General features: G+C 55.2%; 18 protein-coding genes across 18 annotated transcripts; 10 read left to right on the top strand and 8 right to left on the bottom strand.

Moving 5' to 3' along the window:
• Positions 1–32: 32 nt before the first annotated feature.
• OSTLU_8637 (predicted protein) lies at positions 33–293 on the top strand (the record flags this gene model as incomplete). The annotated part of the gene is made up of 1 exon (XM_001420758.1): positions 33–293. A coding segment is annotated over one exon (261 nt), but the record flags the coding sequence as incomplete, so codon positions are not given.
• A 184-nt stretch (positions 294–477) lies between these two features.
• On the bottom strand, positions 478–1,188 carry OSTLU_5242 (predicted protein; the record flags this gene model as incomplete). The annotated part of the gene is made up of 1 exon (XM_001420594.1): positions 478–1,188. A coding segment is annotated over one exon (711 nt), but the record flags the coding sequence as incomplete, so codon positions are not given.
• A 424-nt stretch (positions 1,189–1,612) lies between these two features.
• OSTLU_26810 (predicted protein) lies at positions 1,613–3,029 on the top strand (the record flags this gene model as incomplete). The annotated part of the gene is made up of 6 exons (XM_001420757.1): positions 1,613–1,729; positions 1,847–1,954; positions 2,052–2,124; positions 2,194–2,610; positions 2,727–2,821; positions 2,880–3,029. 6 exons carry the CDS (start codon positions 1,613–1,615, stop codon positions 3,027–3,029), a joined length of 960 nt encoding a protein of 319 aa, XP_001420794.1.
• Positions 3,030–3,572: 543 nt separating this feature from the next.
• On the bottom strand, positions 3,573–4,496 carry OSTLU_26809 (predicted protein; the record flags this gene model as incomplete). The annotated part of the gene is made up of 1 exon (XM_001420593.1): positions 3,573–4,496. One exon carries the CDS (start codon positions 4,494–4,496, stop codon positions 3,573–3,575), a length of 924 nt encoding a protein of 307 aa, XP_001420630.1.
• Positions 4,497–4,736: 240 nt separating this feature from the next.
• Positions 4,737–7,265, bottom strand: OSTLU_93530 (predicted protein; the record flags this gene model as incomplete). Its single annotated transcript, XM_001420592.1, has 1 exon — positions 4,737–7,265. One exon carries the CDS (start codon positions 7,263–7,265, stop codon positions 4,737–4,739), a length of 2,529 nt encoding a protein of 842 aa, XP_001420629.1.
• Positions 7,266–7,623: 358 nt separating this feature from the next.
• Positions 7,624–8,854, top strand: OSTLU_26807 (predicted protein; the record flags this gene model as incomplete). The annotated part of the gene is made up of 2 exons (XM_001420756.1): positions 7,624–7,663; positions 7,806–8,854. 2 exons carry the CDS (start codon positions 7,624–7,626, stop codon positions 8,852–8,854), a joined length of 1,089 nt encoding a protein of 362 aa, XP_001420793.1.
• A 36-nt stretch (positions 8,855–8,890) lies between these two features.
• OSTLU_94976 (predicted protein) lies at positions 8,891–9,625 on the bottom strand (the record flags this gene model as incomplete). Its single annotated transcript, XM_001420591.1, has 1 exon — positions 8,891–9,625. The coding sequence occupies one exon, from the start codon at positions 9,623–9,625 to the stop codon at positions 8,891–8,893; it is 735 nt and encodes a 244-aa protein (XP_001420628.1).
• A 407-nt stretch (positions 9,626–10,032) lies between these two features.
• Positions 10,033–10,854, bottom strand: OSTLU_26805 (predicted protein; the record flags this gene model as incomplete). The annotated part of the gene is made up of 1 exon (XM_001420590.1): positions 10,033–10,854. One exon carries the CDS (start codon positions 10,852–10,854, stop codon positions 10,033–10,035), a length of 822 nt encoding a protein of 273 aa, XP_001420627.1.
• A 403-nt stretch (positions 10,855–11,257) lies between these two features.
• Positions 11,258–11,848, top strand: OSTLU_26804 (predicted protein; the record flags this gene model as incomplete). The annotated part of the gene is made up of 1 exon (XM_001420755.1): positions 11,258–11,848. The coding sequence occupies one exon, from the start codon at positions 11,258–11,260 to the stop codon at positions 11,846–11,848; it is 591 nt and encodes a 196-aa protein (XP_001420792.1).
• Positions 11,849–11,890: 42 nt separating this feature from the next.
• OSTLU_94973 (predicted protein) lies at positions 11,891–12,550 on the top strand (the record flags this gene model as incomplete). The annotated part of the gene is made up of 1 exon (XM_001420754.1): positions 11,891–12,550. The coding sequence occupies one exon, from the start codon at positions 11,891–11,893 to the stop codon at positions 12,548–12,550; it is 660 nt and encodes a 219-aa protein (XP_001420791.1).
• Positions 12,551–12,656: 106 nt separating this feature from the next.
• OSTLU_17574 (predicted protein) lies at positions 12,657–13,757 on the bottom strand (the record flags this gene model as incomplete). Its single annotated transcript, XM_001420589.1, has 2 exons — positions 12,657–13,324; positions 13,454–13,757. The coding sequence occupies 2 exons, from the start codon at positions 13,755–13,757 to the stop codon at positions 12,657–12,659; spliced, it is 972 nt and encodes a 323-aa protein (XP_001420626.1).
• A 538-nt stretch (positions 13,758–14,295) lies between these two features.
• On the top strand, positions 14,296–15,327 carry OSTLU_17573 (predicted protein; the record flags this gene model as incomplete). Its single annotated transcript, XM_001420753.1, has 1 exon — positions 14,296–15,327. One exon carries the CDS (start codon positions 14,296–14,298, stop codon positions 15,325–15,327), a length of 1,032 nt encoding a protein of 343 aa, XP_001420790.1.
• A 189-nt stretch (positions 15,328–15,516) lies between these two features.
• On the top strand, positions 15,517–19,290 carry OSTLU_17572 (predicted protein; the record flags this gene model as incomplete). The annotated part of the gene is made up of 1 exon (XM_001420752.1): positions 15,517–19,290. The coding sequence occupies one exon, from the start codon at positions 15,517–15,519 to the stop codon at positions 19,288–19,290; it is 3,774 nt and encodes a 1,257-aa protein (XP_001420789.1).
• Positions 19,291–19,322: 32 nt separating this feature from the next.
• Positions 19,323–19,835, bottom strand: OSTLU_26799 (predicted protein; the record flags this gene model as incomplete). The annotated part of the gene is made up of 1 exon (XM_001420588.1): positions 19,323–19,835. One exon carries the CDS (start codon positions 19,833–19,835, stop codon positions 19,323–19,325), a length of 513 nt encoding a protein of 170 aa, XP_001420625.1.
• A 309-nt stretch (positions 19,836–20,144) lies between these two features.
• Positions 20,145–20,525, top strand: OSTLU_39384 (predicted protein; the record flags this gene model as incomplete). The annotated part of the gene is made up of 1 exon (XM_001420751.1): positions 20,145–20,525. One exon carries the CDS (start codon positions 20,145–20,147, stop codon positions 20,523–20,525), a length of 381 nt encoding a protein of 126 aa, XP_001420788.1.
• A 543-nt stretch (positions 20,526–21,068) lies between these two features.
• On the bottom strand, positions 21,069–21,875 carry OSTLU_13119 (predicted protein; the record flags this gene model as incomplete). Its single annotated transcript, XM_001420587.1, has 2 exons — positions 21,069–21,193; positions 21,275–21,875. The coding sequence occupies 2 exons, from the start codon at positions 21,873–21,875 to the stop codon at positions 21,069–21,071; spliced, it is 726 nt and encodes a 241-aa protein (XP_001420624.1).
• Positions 21,876–23,034: 1,159 nt separating this feature from the next.
• On the top strand, positions 23,035–23,513 carry RPS25 (Ribosomal protein S25, component of cytosolic 80S ribosome and 40S small subunit; the record flags this gene model as incomplete). The annotated part of the gene is made up of 2 exons (XM_001420750.1): positions 23,035–23,091; positions 23,316–23,513. Coding segments are annotated over 2 exons (255 nt in total), but the record flags the coding sequence as incomplete, so codon positions are not given.
• A 422-nt stretch (positions 23,514–23,935) lies between these two features.
• Positions 23,936–24,964, top strand: OSTLU_26795 (predicted protein; the record flags this gene model as incomplete). The annotated part of the gene is made up of 1 exon (XM_001420749.1): positions 23,936–24,964. One exon carries the CDS (start codon positions 23,936–23,938, stop codon positions 24,962–24,964), a length of 1,029 nt encoding a protein of 342 aa, XP_001420786.1.
• Between the last annotated feature and the right edge of the window lie 17 nt (positions 24,965–24,981).

The raw sequence follows: 24,981 nt of genomic DNA, 5'->3' as shown, positions 1-24,981 counted from the left end.
CCGCGCGCGCGACGCGAACGTTCGCGAGCGGGGGGGAGGGCAATAACATCACGAGCGCGCTCGTGGAACAGATGCGAGGGAAAATCGCGGAAGGCTTAGAGGCTGACGCGGTGGACGTGCGAGACGAGAGCGGGAACGCGCGACACGTGTCGATCAAAGTCGTGTCCAAGGCGTTCGAGGGGAAGAGTTCGGTGAATAGACAACGCATGGTGTACAAGTGCATTTGGATGGAACTGCAAGACCAAGTGCACGCGGTGAACGAAATGGTGACGCTGACGCCGGAGGAAGCGTCGAAGTGACGTTCGAGCGCGTCGAAGATTGTGTTATTTGCGCCGCCTTAGCTGCTTGTTTTTATCAACGTACTCTAACTAGTGACTATTAACCGAGCACCCAACCCGCTTGATTGGATTGCGCCTTGTCGTCGGCGCGCTTTTCCTTCTTTTGTCGCATCCCCCACGCGCGTCCGGTGGCCTTGCACTCTTTCACGCGCTTGATGATTTCTTTAGCGGCGTTAAACGTGCCTCCAGTCTCTTTGTCGCACGTGAAACACGTCGTTTGCTTGGCGTTGTGTTGCAACGCGCAGCGCTCGCAAAAAAAGTGTCCGCACGCCGTCGCGACTGGAAACTTCGCTTCGAGCCAGGAGGTGTCGCAAATCGCGCAAGATTCGGGGATGTCGTTGACATACTCTTCATCGGACTCTTCCGCGACGCCATCTTCGCCGAGCTTGGCCATGCGAGCTTCGGCCGCTTTGCGCGCCTGTTCTTTTTGCTCCCAATCCTTGTCGAGCTGCCAGCCTTGTTTGTAATCTCCTCTATCGTGTAAAAACTTGCACGCGTCGCCCCATCCACAGAAACCGGTTTGCTTGTAGTCTTTGCAAATGTCTGGTTTGTAGTCCATGACGAAAGTCGACCGAATATTCGTCGCCGCTCGCATCGGACCGTGCGCCCCTCGGCCCTTCTCGCTCGAAATCGTCTGCTCGCGACGGAACCCGGCTCGATAGTCCACGTACGCATTCGTCCCGCGATACTTCTTGTCGTCCTCGAATCCATCGGCGCGGTCGATGGCTTGTTTCAGCACCTGTTCTCGCATCGCTCGTCCATCCATCTCCTTGCTCGTATCGATCTCTAGTTCCGCCGTCGCCCCCATGTCTCCGCGCGCCCGCACCGTCTTCGAACCTTCAAATGCGAACCTCTCGTACTTGCCTTTACCATCGCGCGAGGATGCCACGATGCCTTGACTCCGCTTCTTACGCCCGACGTTCTGTTCGTCTTCGCCGTCATCGAACCCACCACCACCGCCGTCGTCGTCGTCCGAACTCGACGCCGCCGCGCGCTTTCGCGCGTTCGCGCGCGCGTTCGCGCCGCGTTTCTTGAACCCACCGCCGCCGAACGACGCCTTCTTCGTCGCCGCGGCGTCGGTCGGGACGATTGCGTCGCCTTCGTCGCCCATCGTTCCCGACCGCGCGTCTCGCGCCGCGCACTGCGGCGCGGACGCGCGCGGTGACGCCGAATCGCAATCAGTCGCGCGCCAAACGCGCCGGCGACCCGGGCGGCTGGATGCGAACATCGGGGCGCGTCACCGGACTCGCGCGCGCGCGTCGAGATCGGTGGCGATGACGAAAAAGGTGGTGCTCGTGACCGGTGGAAGCGGTCTCGTCGGAAGCGCCATCCGCGAAGTCATCGCGGGCGAACGACCGGAGAACGAGGAGTGGATATTCGCCTCGTCCAAAGTGCGTGACGTGCGGCGCGAAGAGCGAGCGTCTCGTCGCTCGAAGACGTGCACGAGCGATCGACGCGGCGAAGGACGAGAGAAATGACTGACGGAACGATGCCGTTTCCACGCATAGGATGCGGATTTATGCGACCCGGCGTCCACGGCGGCGATGTTTGAAAAGTACAAGCCGACGCACGTGATCCACCTCGCGGCGCAGGTGGGAGGGCTGTTCGCGAATATGGTGCGTAACACGCGCGCTCGACGACGAAAAATACGCTCGTTGTGATTGAAATCTCGCCAGCGATCGAGGACTGACCGATGCACGCTCATCACGACAGAAATACAAGGTGGAATTTTGGAGAAACAACATAGCGATGAATGACAACATCTTCCAAGAGTGTCATAAGCGAGGTACGCGTCCCGTTTGACGGCATTTGTTGAGTTTCGACTGACGTCCGATATTCTTTACTCGATGAAAAGGGGTCGAAAAGCTCGTCTCTTGCCTTTCGACGTGCATCTTTCCGGACAAGACGACGTTTCCGATTGACGAAACCATGATTCACGACGGGCCGCCGCACTTCTCGAACGAAGGTTACGCGTACGCCAAGCGCATGGTGGACGTCCAAAACCGCATGTACAAGGCCCAGCACGGCTGTAACTTCACCGCGGTCATTCCGACGAATATTTTTGGCAAGCATGACAACTTTCATCTCGATAACAGCCATGTTATTCCCGGACTCATCCACCGAGGCTACTTGTGCAAGCAAAAGGGTGAGCCCTTCACCATCTGGGGATCGGGCACGCCGCTGCGACAATTCATCTACTCCAACGATCTCGCGCGTTTGATGATCTGGACGATGCGTGAATACCAAGAGGCGGACCCTATCATTCTTTCAGGTGCGAAGAGACGCCCGGGTGATGCGTTGCGCTCTTCGACGACGCGAATATTTATTTATTTGCTGCCCTGCGAATAATTTCTTGACTGACCTCGGCGATCATTCTTCCCTTCTTAGTTGGTGAGGAAGACGAAATTAGCATCGCAGACGTCGCGCGCTCTGTCGCTAAGGCGCTCGACTTCCAAGGTGAAGTCAACTTTGACACCACGAAGGTACGTTTTATGCGGCGAATAAATTCAATTAAATCACTCACGAACTCACGCGAAATAGGCTGACGGTCAATTCAAGAAGACCGCGAACAATGCGAAACTCCGCAAATACCTTCCCGATTTCAAGTTTACGCCGTTTGACGAAGCCATGGCGAGCACAGTGAAGTGGTTCATGGAGAATTACGAAACACCTGGTGCGGTCAGAAAATAATTAAATAAATATCGAAAGTAATTGCTTTACTCCTTCGCCCGTTTCCGTCATTTCCGTTAAGTTTTTTGCGCTATCGTCGCTGACGTGCGTTCGTGGGCGTCTGCATCGAGATTTGACGTGCGATTCTCGATAACACGAAGATCGGAATTACTTTTTTAATTAATGTTCGTCAGGTGAGAATAATTAACAACTCGATCGCTCATATCGACGCCTCAATGCACGACGACGCGGAGAATCAGCGTTACAAGCGTCAGTCTGACAATACGAGGAGAAGTTCGCCTCCGTGGCTTCATTGAGATCTCTTTCGGCGACTTATTCGCCGATAGCTGTTGAATTAAATTATTTATTTTGACCATCGCCCAAACTTTAATTTGTATTTGTACCTTGGCACGATGCGTTTTGCTCTTGATTTCGATCGAAAATACGGGATAAAATGTATACAAGAGTTTATTGTTGCGATCCTGTCGAACTTCCGCGATGATGCGCGTATCGATCGAAAATGAGTGCTACTAATAATACATCTAAATTAAATCAGATATCTATCTATTCCTTGCAGTCAGCGAGTACATCCTGCAGCGTGCTATTCTCTCCCAAACCAGTCCAATTATTACCCCACATGTTCCATGAAACGAGTTCTTCGAGCGAGCTCGTCGGTAAATCGCCTGATGGCAGCTCACACGATGTGCCTGAACCGAGTGAATTTTGTCTGTCAGCCCACAACGTATCCGCATCCCAAGACCCTCGTTTCGTCGCGACTGTGTGAGCGGCGAAAATGGCCATATTCCACAAGGACGCCATACGTGCATCCGATCGGCTTGATTCCGTCGCCTGCGCGCTCGTTCTATCTTGCGTAGAGTTGTACAGGATGGCTCTTTCTCTGTTGTCGGCAATTTGCGGCATGCGGTGCAGCGACATTGCTCGCCGGCAACTCGTCAACGCTTTCTCGCAGTAAATGTCGCGCATATATCCTCCGAAACTAATGAGTAGACACAATATGCATGCCTTCAACATCACGCATTCGTAGGAGAACGGTGCCAATTCAACGGCACGCTCGGAGCTGGATAACGCACACCGCAAGTAGAGCTTTCTAAATTCAACCAAGTCGCTACGCTGATGTGTCGGTCCGAAGCCCCTGTACTTCAAATAAAATTTACGTGGAAACTTTTTGCTATCCCAGGCCTTCTCCGAGTAAAGATTTGAAAGCCGCACGTGCATCTTTGCCCGCCAAAGATGCACTGCAGCGAGGGCAAGTTTCTCTTCCTGCTCTCCACTGATCGTGGCCGCGGTTTCAGCGGACAGAGTCCTATTCGCTCGCTGCACTCGACGCGCAATGGCTTGTATGTCAACCGAGCGAACGTTGTCGCCCTCGGACTCCGACGACACCAGTTCCTCAACGAGGAGCTGTTCAGAAATCGTTTCAGCGGCGCCGGCGCGGCGTTCGTTAGAGCTCGCCTCCAGCGTCGTCATCGCAGCGTGAGGCTAAGGACTGTGCGAGACCGACTCTTTCGTCTTTATCGAGTCACACACGCGGCGCTAGCGCTTCGCCGCCCCTCACACTGTGACGTCTGTTGCTTTGGTGCTAGGCAATCTTTGTCTCGAGCGGGTCGCTGCGACGTGCACGACGAATCTCCCTCGTGCAGGGGTCAAAATCTTCTAAGTTTCGAGAATTCATCACATTATGGTTTGCTAGCTTCTAGTAGTAATGATTTACCCGAGGTCGACCAATGCTTGAAACGTCAGTATCGCTATGAGTGCGGCGACGCCGAGTCCAGCAGTCCTTCTTGAACCCGCCATCTCGTACAGAAAGTCACCACAATCTTTGATGTACGTCGGTATACACGCATCTGTCACTAGAGCTTTGTTGTACTTGTTGGGCGCCGTCTCATCATAACCGCATTCTGGGGCGGGAACAACTGTGCCATTCACGTCGAGATTGGCAGGAAATCGAGCGTCGCCGACTCGAGTAACCACCATGCTTTCAGTGAACCCAGGATAGCAGTTACACACGCCTTCTACACAAATACCGTTGCCCGAGCACTCTGCAGAACTTGGAACAGAAGGATTCTTCGGGCAAACCAACACCAAACCACAGTCCAAGCCCTCCGGGGGTTCTTCACCGTTGTCTTCGTAACACTCGCATGTCGTACACAAACCAACTTTAATTTCGCAATAGGTGCCACTCGACGGGTAAGCGCAGTTCACGCACACACCGTTACTACACTCACCTCGGCCACTGCAGTGATTACACACCATTTTACGTCCAACGCTATCAAATGTGCAATTTGACTGAGGACACTCTGGCAACGAGCAATCGTTGCCGTAATACCCTTTTGAGCACATGCACGTGTTGAAGCTACACGTACCAGATCGACTGCAATCGTTCGGGCATTCATCTGGAAGATACTGCCAAAGATCACTGAGTTCTTCAGTACAAACCGTCTCACCATAGCTCGTGACTGTTTGCACTTGTGTTGTTCCATCTTCAACAGCCAAAAATGTAGGATCGCTGGCGTCTTCCATCGTCACGCCGTTTATCACAAGCTTACCCGTCGTAGTTACACTATACTTGCTTTGCCAGTCCACAGTCACCCCAGAAAGATCGTCCACATATGTTCTACCGACCGTACCCGTACTTGCAGCGGCTGCAGCGGCCACAGCTTCAGCATATGTCTTGCCTTTCAGACAACCATGACCTCCGAATATCAACGCGCGACCAGCCTGACGTGATGAACCAGATCTAAATGTCGAAGTCTGACCAACAGAGACCATTGTCGATCCTTCTCGTCGTGAGGGATAATCACCTTCTGGAACGATCTCAGTCCACACGTTGGATGAAATGTTATACTGCCACATATCTCCGATTTCGTCTTCCCACGTGCGACCTCCCTGAATGAGCATCACCGCGACAGAATCTTTCAACACAACTGTGGCAGAATGTCCGTGCCTCCGCTCAGGTTTCGCAGTGTAATTTGTTCTCGGCATTAACTCAGTCCAAGAGTTTGTCAAAATGTCGTACCGCCAAAGGTCGTTAAGAAAATACTTACTCTCCAGCGATGGGTACAGCAACTGACGGATCGTTTCATTCTTGGGTACGGGATACAGCTCTTTGAAGTTTGATTCACCTCCATAGGAGTAGCCGCCAAAAAGGTACAAAGAGTCTTCATAGCTCACCAGGCTTGCACCAGTTCGGCCACGAGGGCCGTATAAATCTCGGTCCGCCGTACCGTCACTCTCTGTCGTGGTACTAGAACACGTCGTGCATGAAGGCTCGAGGTACTCCCACTGGCGATTCGTAGCGTTGTAAACCCAAAGATCTTCCATGAATAACGGCCTAGTGCCGTCATAAACGACATCAGTGTCGTAATAAAACGATGTATCGTTGGTCTGGTTCGCCGCATTCGCAGTCGTCGAGAGTAATCTTTGCGAGTGTCCTCCAAATAAGAAGACAGCGTCGTAGTAATCCGTCATGGCGTGCTTCCATCGTCTCACGGGTCGCTGTTCCTGTCCGGTGAAGGATCTTTTGCTCCATAGATTGTTCGGAATATTGTAGTGCCAAACATCGTCGCAGTAATCAGTGCAATCGATGCTCTCGCCTCCATACATGATGATGGTATCCCGAATCCCAGTCTCGCGGTTGAGCGTGAGCGCCATCCCGTGATGGATTCGCCCGCTCGGTATCGAACGCTCCTTCCTATTTTTCCCTTCCTTCAGCGTCGGCTCGCTATAAGGTCGCAATCCCGTCCAATCGTAACACGTTGCTCCCGTGTCCTGACACGTTGAACACTGATCGCACAACAATTCGTTTGGCGTGTACGCCACCCACGAGCCCGTCTCCCAGTCGTACATCCAAAAGTCGTTCAAAAAATCCCCGTTCGTCGACTTCGCGCGTCCGCCGAAGATGAACATTTGCGAATCATCCGTCACCACCGCCTTGTGTCCGCTTCTTCCCGGCGGTCCCGGCACGCCGAGGAATCCCAAGTCCCCGACCGGCGTTTGCCTGGCGAACGCGTTCCCCGCGCGCGCTCCTCTCGGCGTCTCGAGCGCGCACGTCAGGGCGATTACCATCACCATCGCGCGCGACGCGCTTTGAAATCTTCGACTCCATCGTCGTTTCTCGCCCTCGCGCGTCTCGTCGCCGCGCTCGTTCGCCTCCGATCCCTCTCGACGTCCCCGCGGCTCGTCATCTTTAAACGACCGCGTCGCGCGTTCGACGCGCGACGACCGCGCGCGCGGCATCGCGTTCGACGCGCGACGGGCGCGACGCGCGAGACGCGCGTTTGACTCGCTCGCGCGCCTCGCTCGCGCGCTCGCCCGTCGCCCGTCGCCCGTCGCGCTCTGGGAACGCCGCGGCGTCGGACCGACAGACCGAACCGAACCGAACCGAACCGAACCGGAATCGAATCGAATCGAATCGAACGCGTCCCGACACACGCGCGCGCGACGCGCGCGAGGACGCGCGAGGTGGATGACGTCGATGTCGCTCGATGATCGCCTGCGCGCCATCACGCTCGAACACGATTCCGCGGCGCGTCAAAGGGCGTACGAAGCGTTGGCGCGAGAGGTGATGGCATCGGTCGAGACGACGTCGACCTCGATGGACGTCGAGGACGGATTCGAGGCGTTCATGGATCACAGTGCGTGCGATAACGACGCGACGACGCGATGACGCGACGCGACGCGACGCGATGCGACGCGACGGGACGCGACGGGACGGGACGCGAACGGAGACCGGAGACTGACGACGGCGCGTAACCAATCGATTGATTCTTCGACGAGTAGTCGTTTCGGATAGCGTACCGCTGGCGATATCGCGAGAGATCATAGCACAAGTGTCGAAAACTTTCATAAATTTAGATGCGACGACGCATAAGAGATTGGCGGCGGCGGTGTTGGCGAAGACGCAACCGCGACTGGTATCGTTTGAGGAGAGTGTGTGGCCGGTGCGTGAGGCGTTGGCGAGACGGTTAGCTGAGGCAAAGAATTGGTCCGAGGCCGCTGACGTGCTGGCGGGAATCGAAGTGCAACCCTCAAGTGCGGGTTCGGGTGAGTACAAGCTCAAGATAACGCTTGAAACCGCGAACATGTACTTGGAAGCGAATGAATTGGACAAGGCAGAGAAGCACGTAAACAAGACGCACGCGTTGCTCTCGCAGCTGCCGGCTGAGCTTCAAAAAAAGCCCGAGCTGCTGCATGAATACCATGCGTGCTGGGCAAAAGTTTCTGATAGAGTGGGCAAGTTTATGGATGCTGCGTTGCGCTATACCGAAATGTCTCGACTAGAAAATCAAAGCGACGCAGGAACGATGACGCGCGCAGTTGTGTGTGCGATTCTTTCCTCCTCTGTTCAGAGAGATCGTTTGCTTCGTTCGTTTCGGCTAGATACGAACGTGAGAGAATTACCCGTTTACCCGTTTCTTGAGAAGATTGAATTCAGACGCATCATCAGAGCAGATGAAGCGAAAGAATTCCAGACCTTCCTAAGTCCGCATCATGTCGAAGTTCGCGCCGACGGCGTGTCTGCGTTTGAGCAGGCTATTATGGAACACAATTTAGAGAGCATGAAGTATGCATACGAGAACATAAGTTTCGATCATCTTGGGGAAATTTTGGGTGTGAGTGATGCTGAGGCAGAGAAGTTGGCGGCGAAGTTGATCTACGATCAGCGTGTGCAAGGATACATAGACCAAGTTGATCGTTTTGTGTACTTTGACAACGTGTCGCCGTCTCACGACGATCCCGTCTCTGTCTGGAATGCAAACGTAATAAGCGTGTCGCACACACTCAACGAAGTAGTTGAGACGATAACAAAATTAGTCGAACGATAGCGAATATGTGAATTAAAACAACATTACAAACAAGCCTTAATTCCTGTACGGTCCCTCGATTTGCCAATCGATTGGTTCGCCGCCGTTCGATTCGATAAATTTGTTGCACTGAGAAAAGTGCTTTGAGCCGAAGAAACCTCTGTGCGCCGACAAACCAGACGGATGCGGACACTTGAGAATCAAATGATTGTTTTGCTTAGAGATCAACTTTTCCTTCTCTTGCGCATTCTTTCCCCACAGTAAAAATACCAAACCTTTTCTATTTTTCGCAATTTCGCGAATCGCCGCGTCTGTGAAATTTTCCCAACCCTTCTTGGAGTGACTGTTCGCTTGATGCGCTCGAACAGTGAGAGACACGTTTAACAAGAACACCCCTTGTTTCGCCCACTTATCCAAATCTCCGTGCATCGGGATCTTACAGTTCAAATCCGATTTCAACTCCTTATAAATATTGTGCAAACTCGACGGTACCTTGACGCCCCTCGGCACGGAAAAGCACAATCCCATCGCTTGTCCATCGTCGTGATAGGGATCTTGACCGATGATCACCACCTTAACGTCTTCCATCGCGCATGAATCGAACGCACGAAACACATGCTGCTTCGGTGGGAAAATCTTGGCGCGCGCCTTTTCTTCGCTCTCTAAAAATTTTTCCAGTTTATCCCAATACGGCTTGGTGAACTCTTGGGCGAGGACCTTTCGCCATTGTTCATCTTTGAGCAAACTCGCGTAGGCGTGCTGCGACGGTGATGACACCCCACTCGTCGTCATCGGCGTCTTGACGACGTCCGTGGGCGTCGCCGCGATCACCGGCATGTTTTCCTTCAACTTTTTCACATCTTGAGCCACGCCATCGGACGTGTTCTCGTCCGCCCCGCTCGCGCGCGCGTTGACGGGCTTGAAAAAGCTCGTGATTGGACGCTCTTTGCGCTTTAAGTCACTCATGACCGACGACGAGCGACGAGGGTGGATGAACGAGTAAGGCACGCGCAAACACCGCGCGTGCATGCGCTGGGTTGTGAAGAGTTTTGAATTTGCGCGCGGCTGTCGTTGTTTCGCGAACCGTGCGCTCGTGTCCGAACGCGCCGAGAGATCTCGAGGAAACGCGATTAAACGAAAGAAATGATTTTTTGCAGTTCTTTTTGCTAAACTCTAAACCTAATGCGACTAGGAATTTGTCAATAGCGTCGGCCTCCCCAGAGCGCCGTCGCGAGTTCTGCTTCATTGTCGCAGCCGTAACCAACTTCGAAAGCACGACCGAAGTAACCTTTTTCGAAGTAATGCTGGTCTTGCTCTGCAGCAGCTTGTGGATCTTCATCTTCGTCATCCGCGGCAACGGTGTCCAGGACTCGCCCAGAAACCTCGCATATCTCGGTACCGATTTCAGTATCCAAGTAGCGCTCTGAACATGTGTCATCGCACACGTGCACCTTACCCGTGCGTTCACAGACGAACACATTACTCGGTAATTCGGCGTATGAACAACCAGCGCGGCGACTGCACACGTGCGAGTCGGCGTCGGTGGCAAATTGTCTATGTGACTTCCATTCGCTCGCGGCGCGGTCCGTCGCTAGCTGTTCACACAAAGGTGCGAGGACTGCATTTTGGCGTGAACGCTTCGCCGCGCAAGCCTCGGCGCATATTTTCTCGAAGCCTGCGGGCGCTTTTGTACGTTCTCTATTGATTTCCATCGCGTCCGCCGCAAGATATAGCTTCTTCATCCCGTTTCCTTGCGCCTGCTTTGTGTTCCCGAACCTCTCCAAGTAGCACTGCCTCCATAGGAAGTCTTGATCGCAGCGCGCAGCGAAAAATTTACACGTCTGCGCGAGGGAAGTTAATTCGTTCGGTGCGAGGAAGCGCAGGATGAGCGACACGACGTCGTCGTGCAGCGTCGAAAAAGGCCCAGCCTCTGCCTCCTCGACCGCGCCTTCGTCGGCAGCACGACTGACTCTCGGTCGCTTCTTCGCGTTCTCGCCGTCATCGTCGCGTCGTTCTAGCATCATGCGCGTGATTTCGGCCTCCAAGTCGTCGTCATCGTCGCCGTCGCCGTCCGTCGCGCTCGTCTCCATCGCTCGCGACGCCACGTCGTCGCACGACCGCGAGTGGCGCTCCGCGAGCGCGGTCGTTACATCAGTACACGCCGACGCGCGATGGAACCGACGAAGTAACCGCGCCGCGCCGCGCCGCGCCGCGCCGCGAAAGTCCATGCAAATGACGATATCCACGTGGATTTCGGTGAAGCCGCGCGCGCGCGTCGTGCGCGTCCGCGGTGCGCGCGCCGATGGGTCGAGCGAAGAGCGACGGCGCTCGAGCGCGCAAAAGCTGTTGGATGCGCTCGCGCGAGGAACGAACGACATCGAGGGCGTGCGAAAGATTGTGCGTGTGCCTCCGGCGCCGTGCGCGATGGTACGTGCGCCCGGGGTATGGGGTGATGGGCTGCATTGGCGCCACCGCGCGGTGCCAAATGTCGAGAACGCGGCGAGTCGAGGGTGCGAGTTGACGCAAGAACGATACGGACGACGGATGCGCGATCGCAAGAGCAACGCTTACATGGTCGAATTATTTGAAACAGCGTCATCGTCTTCCTCGACGTCGCTAAATCGGTTCGATCTGTTTCATGCGCACGCGTTTGCTTGGCGGGCGACGAACGAGTCGTCTGTGGTTCGACTCGGAATCTTGTTTCACGCGAAAGAGTATCCGGCGAAGGACGATGAAAACTTCCCCATTGATCTAGGAAAATGCCAATGCGACTCCACATTGTGTTTGGACGAAAAAGGCATGAGCCAACGCAACGTGCTTTGGTTATCTCTGGACTCCTGCGCGTTGTTGGCTTGGTTGGACACTTCGAGCGAGTCCTTGCGAGAACTTCTTACTGTCCCAGAGCTTCACACGACGTTTGAAGGTGATTTTGGCGCGATACAAGGAGACGTGTATTACTTTCACTCGCTGAAGAATCGTAAACCGAGCGAAAGACTCTTCATCATTCCGCGTTAAACGTGCTGCTGCGGCGTTGGATTTATTTTTAGCGAAACCATCATGGTATCGTTCGATTGCGATCCTGCGGTGATTCTGGCGGCGAAAGAAAGACTAGAGCGCAACGCTAGCTCAGACCCTGCAGATTATTTGTGCCGAGTGTTCCTGTTTTGTCAGTCGATAGAGGACGATTCCGGGGAATCCGAGTCTCTCGAGGCGCGCGTCACAGACGTTTGTGGAAACACAGGATTGATGATTCGATACGAGTCTTCCACGTTGCTCGTGCTAGAAAATACATCGAAAAAAATTGACTGCGTGCTGAAGTCACTCAGGAGTTCTCACCGTTGGACGTCGTATGTGTGTTCTTCGGAAGAGGGCGTCGAAAGAGTATTCAGTGACCTGCAAACTGTCGTAGGCAGCGGCGAAGGAAAGAGCGCGAGCGATCTCGAAATCAAAGATTATGACGAAAGCGCAGTCGTCAACGCGATCGCGCGCATCACTTACGAGCTTCTCGAGAACGCAGAGCCGAATACGGTGAATATGGACAAATGTCTTACTCGCATCGTCGCAAATGCTAGGAAGTTTCTCTTCACGGTTCATGAATTTCTCGATGAGTTTGACATCAAAACTCACATCTGCCGCGCTATAGAAGCCGACGAGACACCGCAAATGGAAAATCTTATCATCGAAGACGATACGATCGCGGCACACCTCGTGAACTAGTGATAATGTGTGATCAATGTACCATCATCATTACAAAATGAAATTTTGTCGTAGCGCTATTATTTCTATGTGCATCGTTCAGCGTGCTAAATGTATCCGTTTGGACTCATGATTTGAGTTTAATCTCTCGAAGGCGTTGCTGCAAGTATTCATCAGAGCTAATGGGCTCTGGATAGCGATTGGGATACTGATCCGAAATGCACGACTCCAGCGTTTTGATGACGAAGTCTGGATTTGGATGTAAAAAGAATGGCATGGAATATCGAGGAATGTGCGCCCGTTCCGCGGGAGGATTCACGACACGGTGCGTCGTCGAAGGAAGCTTGTGATTCGACAGGCGTTGCAGCATGTCACCGATGTTGCACGTCACGCATCCGGGAGGCGGGTTGACTTCGAGCCACTCTCCATCCTTTCCCAAGAGTTGCAAACCACCCTCGTCGGCGCCGAGCAGGAGCGTGATGAGATTGATATCCTCGTGCGCACCAGCGCGCACGCGCCCCGCAGCATCAGGCGGAATTGGTGGATAGTGAATGATACGCAAAATACTGTTGCCTTCGTTCGTCTTATCTGCGAAATACTCGCGCGGTTGTTCCAGATGCACCGCCAGCGCCTCGAGCACGCAATTCCCGAGCTCATCTAGAGCGTTGAAGATTTGCTTATTCACTTCGCTAAACCCTTCGACTTCCACCACGTCATCCACATTCGGCGGCATCGTCGACTCGTACTTATGGCCCGCCGGCAAGTCTCGCCCGAGGTGCCAAAACTCTTTCAAATCTGCGCGCGCGAGAGGCGACGTTATCCTTCGCGTCAGTCAAACGAATCGCGTCGTCGAATCCATCACACGCGCTATAGCGCGACGCATCAAAACAAAAAAGTATCACTTTTCGCATCGCCTTCACGCACCAGGCGCGTTCGCTCCCTTCGCCGTCTCCACTCCGAACGCCGTGTACCCGCGCGCGCCGCCCAACCCGCGCAGCGTGTACTTCTTCTTACATTCCTCATCGCACGCAAAGAACGCCTTCGAGCGTTCCATCGCGCGTTCGATGAGTTCCAGATCGATCCCATGATTTTCCAAGATGACGAATCCGTATCGCTCGTACGCCTCTCCCAGGTCGTGGACAAACTTTTCGAAATCTTTCGCGTACAGTTCGAGCGACACCGTGGGGACTTTCTCGCGCGCGTCCTCGCGCGTCACCGCGGGCGTCATGTCGTCGATCGCGCGCTTTTACCGTCGGTCGTCGTCGTTTCTCGCGTCGTCGTCGCGCGTCGTCGTCGCGTCCGTCGTCGTCGTCCGCGCGCGGTCCTCTCGCGCGTCGCGCGCGCGGTCAACCATCAACCACCGGCGCGCCCGAAACCAACCGTCCGAATCGTCCGAATCGCCCGAACCCGACCTCGGGTTCGAGGACGGCGCGCGTCGGGGACGGCGACGGCTCGGGGTTTTGGCGCTCAGGGCGCGTCGGGCGACGGCGCCGCGACACTCGCGGACGCGCGCGCGCGATCGATCGCTCGCTCGATCGAACGCGCGACGACGCGCGGACGACATGATGGCGCGCGCGTCGCCGGCGACGAACGCGGCGTCGCGCGCGAACGCGCGCGCGAAAAACGCTCGGGACGGTGGACGAGCGCCGGCGCGCGGGACGACGACGACGCGGCGAGGGGTGCGAACGCGCGCGGTGGACATTCCGGAGTTTCTGGTGCAAAAACTCGAGGCGACGACGCGGACGCACGGCGAGATCAGCGAGCGCATGGCGGATCCGAGCGTGACGGGCGATCCGAAGGAGTTTCAAAAGCTGAGCAAGGCGCTCGGGGAGCTGACGAGCGTGGTGGAGCAGTACGCGCGGTACAAGGAGTGCATGAAAGAGATTAGCGAGGCGCGCGCGATGGCGAAGGATGCGGCTGGGGATGATGAGATGGTGGCGATGGCGAAGGAAGAGATCGATGCGCTGACGACGGAGAGTGATGCGCTGGTGGAGACCATGACGTTGGCGCTGCTGCCGAAGGACCCGCTCGACGAGAAGAACATCATGCTCGAGATTCGCGCCGGTACTGGCGGGGATGAGGCTGGTATTTGGGCTGGGGATTTATATCGAATGTATATGCGATTCGCCGAGCGCGAGGGATGGCAAACGTCGGTCGTGACGAACAACCCGGCGGACGCCGGCGGGTATAAGGAAATCGTCGTGGAGATAAAGGGCGACGACGTGTACAGCAGTCTCAAGTGGGAAGCCGGTGTGCATCGCGTGCAGCGCGTGCCGGCGACGGAAACTCAAGGACGCATTCAAACTTCCACGGCCACGGTCGCGGTGATGCCTGAAGTCGACGAAGTCGAGGTGAAGATTGACGACAATGACCTCGATATTTCCACCGCCAGAAGCGGCGGTGCGGGTGGGCAAAACGTCAACAAAGTCGAAACCGCTATCGACCTGATGCACAAGCCGACCGGCATTCGCGTGTTCTGCACGGAAGAACGTACACAAATGAAGAATCGCATTCGTGCCATGCAAATTCTTCGCGCGAAATTATTTGAGTTGCAGCTCGAAGAGCAGCGCAAAGCGGTATCGGACAAGCGTAAATCGCAAGTCGGCTCGGGGTCTCGGTCGGAAAAAATTAGAACGTACAACTGGAAAGATAGCCGCGTGTCGGACCATCGCATCGGCGCTAACTTCTCTCTTCAAAATTTCTTAGACGGCGACATCAAGGGTGCGATCGGGGGCATGCAGGCTTTGGAACAAGAAGAAAAGCTTGCTGAATTGAACGCAGAAATGTCGGGGAAGTGAGCGCCCGAGCCGACGTCGGTTATTTTGTAATACAAGCATAAATGATTCTGCACTCGACGACGCCGTACGTGGCGCAAAAGAAGTAGTGACAGCAAACGCGCGCGCGCACACACGATACACTCACGCGCGCGTACGGATCGCATCGCCCCGTGTGAGTCTTGAACAGAGTTTGCTCGCACCTCTCAAGTTATGGCTAAAAATAAGTCTCTCGAGCATGGTTGCCTGGCGTGCAGCTTTGGATTTGATTTCAAGCGACGGGGCAACTTGACTCGAGTACGCGATTCAGTCGTGGCGTACACTGTTGGAAATCTCTTGACCTTGCGAGACGTGAAAACACAAAGGCAGACGTACCTGCGGAGCGCGGAGGGGGGCAATATCGGCTTGGTCGCCGTGGATGGAGATGGCACGCACATTGCGATCGGCGAGAATGGTGCGGCGCCCCGAATATCAATATATAGTTACCCTTCACTTGAGCTCGTAAACACGATTCACGGCGGCGCCGCGGCGTGTTACTCGACTGGAAAATTTTCTCCAGACGGACAGCTTCTCGCGAGCGTGAGTGGGCTCCCAGACTATTGGCTCACTTTGTGGGACTGGAAGACAGCAAAGACAGTCCTTCGTGCCAAAGCGTATGGACAAGAAGTGTTTGACTTATCCTTCCTAGGCGCTAACTCGGAGCGAATGATCACTCACGGCGCTGGTCACATTCAGTTTTGGCAGATGGTCAAGACGTTTACTGGATTGAAGTTACAAGGTACTCTTGGAAAGTTCAACGGCGAACCTCTGTCCAATATCACGTGCGTGTTGGAGTTACCCTTTAATGATATGATTTTGACGAGCACAGAGTATGGCGCTCTACTAATCTGGGTCGATGGGCGCGTTCAGTACAAAATAATGCGAGCAAACGCGTCGAGCGACGATGAAGACTGCCACGGCGGTTCGATCGAGACGATGATTTATATCAACAACGGTTCAGTGATTCTCACGGCGGGCGATGATGGGTGGGTTCGAGAATGGAATATTGACGAGATTCGTCGCGTCATATCGTCGCAAAGCAAAGGGGTGGTTTGTATGAAACCCATCTCAGAGCGCTCAATCGATGGAGCCAATATCCGCCACATTTGCGCGCTTGAAAATAAGTTATTCATTCAAGACAGCGGGCGAGGGTTAGTGTGTTCTTTGGACGATGATGATATGGAGCGTCCTGTTGTTTCTGCGCACAGTGGTGTCATCACTGCATGCGAGACTTCGCTGAACAGTACTCACTTGATCACTTGCGACAATATCGGAGAAGTGCACTGCTATGATTATTTATCCCGTGCGTTTCTCTACAAAAGTCGGTTCAGCTGTTCGGCGACGGCACTTACTAACGTACCTTTGAATGTCAATGAAGATGGGAGATGTATCGTCGTTGGATTTGCCGATGGTGTCGTTCGCGTTCTCGTGAGAAACACGTCCTCTTGGCGCTTGGCTCTCGCGCTCAAGCCACACGCGCATGCCGTCGAGCAGTTCACATGGAGTTCTGATGGTGAGTATTTGGCAATCGCTGCTGCTAATAATACTGTGTTTATTTTCAGTTCATCTTCCTTCGCATCGACGTTGCAATTTGAGCCAATTGGTTTCATACGCCTGAGTGCTCGCCCGAAGAAGATATTTTGGGATGGTGAAAGTATTTTTGGTGCTCAAATCGAGGACGAGATGCACTGCTTTGCCGTCCATCGTGACTTGGGTGAGTCTCGTAAAGATTCGTACGAAATCGATGTCACTCCTCGTATTACCACCGATGTAGAAACCAAGAACGCCGTTGATGAATCTTTCAGCGCGATAACGTATGATAATTCTTACTGCGTTAAAATCTGTAAATCGGGATCTTTTGAAGTACACGCGTTAAGCGATGCTTCTCCATCAAACACACACTCTTCAATCGACGAGGCGCTGTGCATCTATCCAGAAGTCGAAGCGATCGACACACTCTCCGCACAGTGCGCGTCCATCGAAGAGGTACTGCAGCGAGAACGCGCGAAGGAATTGAGCGAGGAAGAAGCGGCAGCACTTATACGACTCTCGAGCTTGGTGGCGCTCTGTCGAGATGAATTCAATGTCATCATTGAAGAAAATGCAAAACTTCCTCGAGAGATGCGAATCTCTGGCGCAGAACTTCTCGTAGACGATACACAAATGCGCCGAATTCGCGAGGATTCAGTACACTGGTTAAAAGCGACTCACGACAAGCTTCAAAGCTCAGTTATGTGTGCTGAATCTGTCTCAAATCAACTGCAAAAAAGTTATTACGACAAAATAATGGCCCTTCCTCGTATGATTCATTCATCTAGCGAAGCTTTGACGTGCTCATCTTTTGCGTTGCGCGCTGGAAGCGAGGGTGATTGGCAGACAACTACGGTCGCAGAGGCGACAGTTCATGAATGCGAACAAGAGATGCGTGTCGTTCATGTGCAAAATACTTGCATAAGTGAAAATGCGCACGAAAGACAGAGCATCGAAGGCTCTGAAATGAGTTCAGAGGCTCGACGGCGCTTCGAAAGATTACGGAGGAACGAAGAGTTGAGAAAATTGGAGAAGGCAGAGCCTTTGAAAGACCAAACAGACGACAGCGAAGCGTTGAAACGCGACAATCTTGGCGATGGGTTTCCATTGCGTTGCGTTCCGGATTCACGTGTACCACCTGAAGACAAATTAACGACGGAGGGTAAACTTTCCGAATTGAGATATGTCGATGGTCAACTACGCGGCAACCAGAGCCGGTTCAATCGAGAGTTTGATTGCATCGATGCGAAGGACGCTGTCACCGATGAAGATCTTATCTCGCTATGCCATCTAAAAGCAGATATCATCGCGCGAAGTAAAGTCATTGAACTTTTTCGTATTGTAGTGCATCGCGAGCTGAGCGTCATGCCTGAATATGACGTGAAGAACACCGAAATGCAAAATGCTCAACGGCAAGCAAAGGAAGAGGTCGAAACCGCTCGTGCGGCGGTAGAAAATGCCCAGACGGCCGTAAACGATCAACAGACCAAATTAGAGGGGCAGAACGGAGTAAAAGCGGAAATCGAGGCGACATTTGACAAATTCATGATTCCAGGCGTCCCGCGAGCGGCATTGCTCAAAGTTTTCCACAAACGCGTCGTCAATAAAACCGAACAAAAGAGCGACAAAGGTGACTCCGATTCCGACTTAGACTCTGATTTTGACGATGATTCGTACTATTCGTCGTCAGACGAAGAAAATGGCGACACTTGCCCAAAAGGTTGCGACAGTGCTGTCTACGAGCGCGTGTGCGATCTTCGTTTGCAAAGAATCGAAGCCATGGACGCAATAACTGAAATACAACGGGCATTGGATGGGAAGAAAAAGATTCACGATGCCGCACTGAAAAAGTTGCGAAGTTTGGAGGAAAACGTACGGGTACTCGAGAGAGATGCGGATGCTTTTGAGAAGGTAAAGCAGCAAAGTTTGAACGGGCTCAGGACTGCATTCGTGTTGCCGGTGAGCTGCGTCGAGACGAGTCAAGGCGACATGGACGACATGATTATTTTCTCCAAGACTCGCTTAGCAGAACTTGAGAATAAAGTCGTAGAGTGGGATGCAGAAGTCTTAAAATTGAAACGTCAGCAGCAGGAGTTAAAGCGAGAGCACTCCTCGCTCATCGCGCAACGTTCCGCTAAGGCGAAAGAATTTCAGAGTCTGCAACGCAAATACTCTGAGACTCAGATCCGAAAGTTTGGAAAGCTCATCGTTCTGGAAGATTTAGACAAGGTTGTGAATAATGGTCAAGGCACAGAAGATTTACGCGACAAGCTCAAGGTACAAGAGCTGGAGAATGCGCGTGAGCTGCGAGAGATTAAAAAAGACATCTCAAATGTTGAAAGAGAAGTGTTGAATCTCACGGAAGCGCATACCACGTGTCTCAATGAACTTCTCGCGCTGCGCTCAGTCAAAGTCTAATCCACTACTATAGCATACAACAGCTCTAATGTCTATACAAAATCGCCAAATTCATCGTCATTGTCGGCGTTTTGCGGTGGCGATGGAGACTCCACGGCGATGTCGCCAAATCCAGCGAACGGATCCATACTCGGAGTCGACTCGGCGACTTTCGGTGCTGACTCGAGAGAAATCAAATCAAACTCTGCCAAGATTTCTCTCGGTGCTGCGTCATCCACGGACGTCTCTTCCTCGTCCTCCTCGGACGCAGACGCCTCCGCGCTCGCCTCGCGTTTGACGTTGTCTCTAAAGCGATCGAACGCCTCCTTCGTGAACCGTCCATCGCCTACGACCGCTGCCGTACCTAACCCGCCGAACGACTCCTTTTCGGCGCCGTCGTTCGTCGATCGAGCCTTCCCTCTCTTCAACAACCGCCGCGCCGCCTCGGCGAACTCGCCTTCGTTCGTCAAAGCAATCAAATCAAACTCCCCACCGCCCGTCGTCGTCGTCGGCGGCGGCGTCGGCGGCGGTTCGTCACGCATCACCGGCGTCGTGACCGTTTTCATCGTCGTCGCCGGCGTCGCGAAATCCCCGAAATCGTCGTCGTCGTCGTCGTCGTCGTCGTCGTCGTCGTCGTCGTTTTCCGTCGTCCCATCCGCGAACGCGCGCGCGGGCGTCGCGAACGCGCCGAACGACTCCCCGTCCGACGCGTCATCGTACTCGACCGTCGTCCTCGTCCCCGCCTCGACCTCGTTCTCGCCCCGTCGCGCGTCGTCCATGACGCGCGCGCGACACTGTCGCGCCGCACTCCCGCGCGCGCGACGCATCTCGCGCTCCGTCTCGCGTCCCTCGCGACCGCGCGCACGAGCCGCGCGATGACGGACACGTGGCATCTCAGCGCGGTGGCGAGCCTGGTGGAGAACCTGGACAAGCGCCTGCTCGTCGCGCTGCGCGACGGCTCGAACATCATCGGCACGCTGCGATCGTTCGACCAATTCGCAAACATCGTCCTCGAGAGCGCGGTCGAGCGCATCATCGTCGGAAAGATGTTCAGCGATATCCCACTCGGATTGTACATCGTGCGAGGCGAGAACGTCGTGCTCATGGGCGACGTCGGGGCGAACGGGGACTTGGACGGCACGGAAGGGTTGATTGAGGTGGACAACGCGGAGATCATACGGGCGAGGGAGGCGGATCAGACCGCGGAGGCGATGAAGGGAGACATCTTGAAACGAATGGACTTTTTAGATGAGTGATGATCGAACGCAAAGGGGGCGCATGGGACGACGAGAGGTGCGTGTGGAGATTGAAGACGCGACGATCGCTCGACGGCGACGACGAGGACGACGAAGACGGAACAGAGGCGATGATGACTTATAATCATGCTAATCCTGATTACCCATGATAAACGATCGATAGGACTGAGCCTTTCCTGATGTCGTCGTCATCGTCGTCGTTGAGATCGATCCAACGCGAGGAAGCGATGATGATTGCGCTCGTTTTCGCACTACTACGGTGAGAGCAAGCTCGGTGAAACTAGTAAATACCAATGGATCCTTCTGAGCTTCCTCGCGCGTGTGCCGCGAATGTGCTGGGAGAAATCACGCACCGATCTCACCAGCTTGACTGACGATTTGACGAACTGTAGGCGTTACGAGCTAAGGAAATAGAACAACCTAGAAGGAAATTTGCAAGAATCAAAGCGTAATTGTATCACAACATCGACGTATGGTATCGTTTTAGTTTACAGAATCGTATCGTACAAGTATGAAAATCGTATCGTCTTTGTAAAGTAGAAATCACGCGCTCTTCGTCGGGAAGGATGGTGCCGTCGTGATTCCGCACTGACCCGTTTCAGCGCTGATTCGTCGAGCCATGCGAATGAAACCACCTTCGCCCCACTGATTGCCCCACGAGTTCTTGACTTTCCAGAAGTGCCTGTGGTGGTTTTTGTGGTGATGGTGCGTCGCTTCCGTTGCGTTGGGATGATCGTCGTAGCCGTAACCGACGACGAGAACGCCGTGATCGACTTGAGAACCGCACTCTTTGGAATCGAAAACGCCGCCTTGGTAGAGCATAAACGCTTTTGTGTCGGCCTCGATGGCGATGCTAACAGGTTGTTGCGACACAGCTTTCTCGAGCTCTTTCTCATCTCCCGGAGGTACGTCCTCGAACCCGTCGATGGTGGCGACGTGGAGTTGAAGCTTGAATTTGTTGCACGAGAGCTTCTCCGCGGCGTAAGGGTACTGAAATTCAGAGTCAATTCCGCCGTTCTTTTGCACCCATTTGAACGCGTTATCCATGAGTCCACCGTTGCACGCCATGTTCTGGGTCGAACACGACACGAGCTCTTGTTCAGAGAGCGACACGAGCCTGCCAGTACGAATTTGATTGATGCCCTCGATCGCGCCCGTCGTCGAAAACGCCCAGCACGAGCCGCACTGTCCTTGGTTCTTCGGCGCCGTCACGGCGCCGCGTTCGACCCAATCGACGTTTTCCAGTGGCTCGACGCTGGCATACTTCCAGTTCGCCTTGTATTCGTCCGCATCGCGCGTGGCTCCGACGGTTTGCGTCGCGTCGCGCAACTCGGGCTTGTACCCGAGCATGCGCTTGAACTCCTCCCGCGTCGTCGCCGCGAGGGCGTTCAACGCCACCCAATGCGAAATCTCTCCCAAAACGTACTTGGCGTTGTGCTCCACCACAAACGCCGCGTTCTCCACGAAAATCGCCAATCGCTTCGCGTACTCCTCTCCGTCTCGCAGATATTCCTCCACTCCGTGTTCGACGCACCAGCGCTCAAACCGACGCGCGAGCGTCGCCGCGTCCGCCTCACCGACCTCTCGCGCCGTCGCCGTCGCCCGTGCCGCGCCGAACGCATCGCGCGGCGTCACCGTCGCGCTCTGCGTTCTCGGCGCCCACGCGCGTTCGATCGCGTTCGTCGCCACCGTCCAAAACGCATCGGCCATCGTCGAGGTCGTTTCGGTCGTTTCAAACGCGCCCGCGCGTCGCGCCGCGCGCGCCCCCGTCGCGACGAGTCCGAGCCCGAGGCCGAGCGCGCGCAGCGCGTCACCGCCTCGCACGCCGCCTCGTCGTCGTCGTCGTCCTCGCCCGCGTCGTCCGCGATCGTCGTCCATCGTCGTCGTCGTCGTCGTCGTCGTCGTCGCGTCGCGCGGTGCCGACGCCGCGTCGACCGACGCGCGGGTCGTCGATCGATCGACGATGCGGTCGATCGATCGACGCGTCGAGGTCGACGCGCCGCGCGCGATCGACGCGGCGACGATCGAGCGTCGCGCGCGCGATCGACGGATCGCGAGACCAAACACGAACCATCGGCCGCGCCGGCCTCGCGGGCGAGGCGCGACGCGCGCGAACCGCCTTTCCCACGCGCGCGCGCACGACGGACGTAGAGCGAAGACATGCCGCCTAAAGCCCCCGAATCGAAGGCCGCCAAGGCCGCCAAGGCCATGGCCGGCGGGAAGAAGAAGGCCAAGGTGCGCGCGCGCGACGGCGAGGCGCGATCCGCGGAGACCCTAAAGACGAACGGGACGCGCGCGTCGCGGGGCGTCGGCGCGGACGCGCCGGCGCGGCGATCGGCGGGCGAACGGACGGCGGTGGGATTTTAATGCGTCCGGGACCGGCGTCGCGCTCGATCGAGCGCGATCGAGGGCGACGCGCGCGGCGCGACGATGGCGCGGGGCGCGCGCGGGCGATCGACGCGAGGACGGAGGACTGACGACGACGACGAATCGTGTTCGCGAACGATAGAAATGGTCCAAGGGGAAGATGAAGGAGAAGGCCAATAACCAAGTGTTGTTCGAACAGGTGCGTGCGATCGACGGTGAAGCTCGGACGAAGGCGCGGGCGACGGCGGGACGGAGGACCAAGCCCTAGGCGCGGCGCGGCGCGCGCGCGGGACGTCTTTGAACGAGGGCGACGCGCGGTGACGACGAACGATGCGCGCTCAAAGGATCGCAATGAGGATGACGACGCGTTGACGCGGCGCGCGAACTCGTGACTGACTGATGCGTTCGCTTTAAATCTCGCAGTCCACGTACGACAAGCTCCTCGCCGAGGTGCCGAAGTACAAGATGATTACTATTTCCATCTTGTGCGATCGCCTTCGCATCACGTGCTCCCTCGCGCGCAAGGGTATCGCCATCCTTTTGGCGAAGGGTTTGATCAAGCCGCTCGTCCTTCACTCCAAGCAGCACATCTACACGACCGCTGTCGCGACGGAGGCGTAAGGTCGTTCAGTCGACTTTTGGGGCGTTTGGGACAGGCGTAGCGCCTCTCGGTTTAGAACCGCGATGGGCGACGTGCGTCGAGAGAACCGCGTAGTGAGTGGAATTAGTGCAAATGTGACAAATGGATATTTGTTTGGTTAAATCACCGCTCGTCGAAATGACTCGTCGCGTCGCGCGCGGTTCCGTCGACAGAGCGCGCCTCGCCGCCCCTCGACTGAGGAATGCGCGTCGCGTGCGATATGCGCTCGTGTGCGCGGACGACGACGACGACGACGACAAGTAATTCATCGTCATTCGTCGCCGCGAGACCACCGACGCGATCGCGTTTCGCGCGTAGGCGCCTCGAAAGTCGCGCCTCGGCGTTAGCTGAACCATCGGCGAGCGCACTCGAAACGTTCGATGGGGCGTGGCGCGGGCCCGATATGGCGCAGCGGTCGTACGAGTGGACGATTGAGCTTTCGCATGAACACGTGCGGGAGATTGACGACGCCTTAGCGCGCACCAAGGCGAACGGGGTGCGGGAAATCGTCGAACTCGGTCCAGAAAACTTTTCTCTGCCGACGCTCGGGCCGACGCTCGAAGACATGGGACGAGAGCTCGTCCACGGGCGAGGTTTTGCCCTGATGCGAAATTTTCCCGTGCATAGATATTCTAGTTGGGAGCGCTGCGCGGCGTTTTACGCCATGGGTCGGTACATGGGCACGTGCGTGCCGCAAAACAAACTGGGGCACGTCGTGGGCCACGTGAAAGACCTTGGGGGCGATCCGAACGATCCGCTCACGCGTTTATACACGACGAGTGCAGCGCAACCGTATCACACTGATTCTGCGGATATCGTGGGATTACTTTGTCTGAGTCAAGCGACGGAAGGGGGGCACAGTCAGGTGACGTCTTCGGTGGCGATTTGGAACGCTCTCGTCGAGCGCTTTCCAGAAAGCGCGGCCACGCTTCAAAAAGAGTTCGTCGTCTCGCGCAAAGGAGAAGTTCCGGTCGGCAAGGAAGCGACGTATAAAATACCTATTTTTCACGCGCACGAAGGCAGGTGCGCGGCAATATACGACCGTTCATTCATCAACTCCGCGGTGGCGCTGACGGGCGTTGAGTTGAGTAAAACGCAAACCGCGGCGCTCGATCATTTGGACGCGCTCGCGTGTTCGGACGAATTGCGTCTGGACATGACCCTTGAACCGGGTGATATTCAATGGCTTCATAATCACACCACTTTACACGCTCGAAGCGCCTTCAAAAACGAAGGCGCCGAGCCGAGGCACCTCGTCCGAATGTGGGTTTCCCCGAACGAGCGCGTCGGCGCCATGCCGCTTCCCGAAATATTCGCGGAACGCTTCGGCACCGTCGAGCCCGGACCGATGCGCGGCGGTATTCGCGTTACGGGTCAATCCAATCAATCTTTAAGCTGTCCTCTCGACGCCGAACCGATGCGTAGAACGTAGTAGTCTAGCGCTGTACT

The sequence above is a fragment of the Ostreococcus lucimarinus genome, chromosome 12 (assembly GCF_000092065.1).
Source record: "Ostreococcus lucimarinus CCE9901 chromosome 12, complete sequence".
Taxonomy (NCBI): Eukaryota; Viridiplantae; Chlorophyta; class Mamiellophyceae; order Mamiellales; family Bathycoccaceae; genus Ostreococcus; species Ostreococcus sp. 'lucimarinus'.
This window is presented reverse-complemented; position numbering and strand designations above follow the sequence as displayed.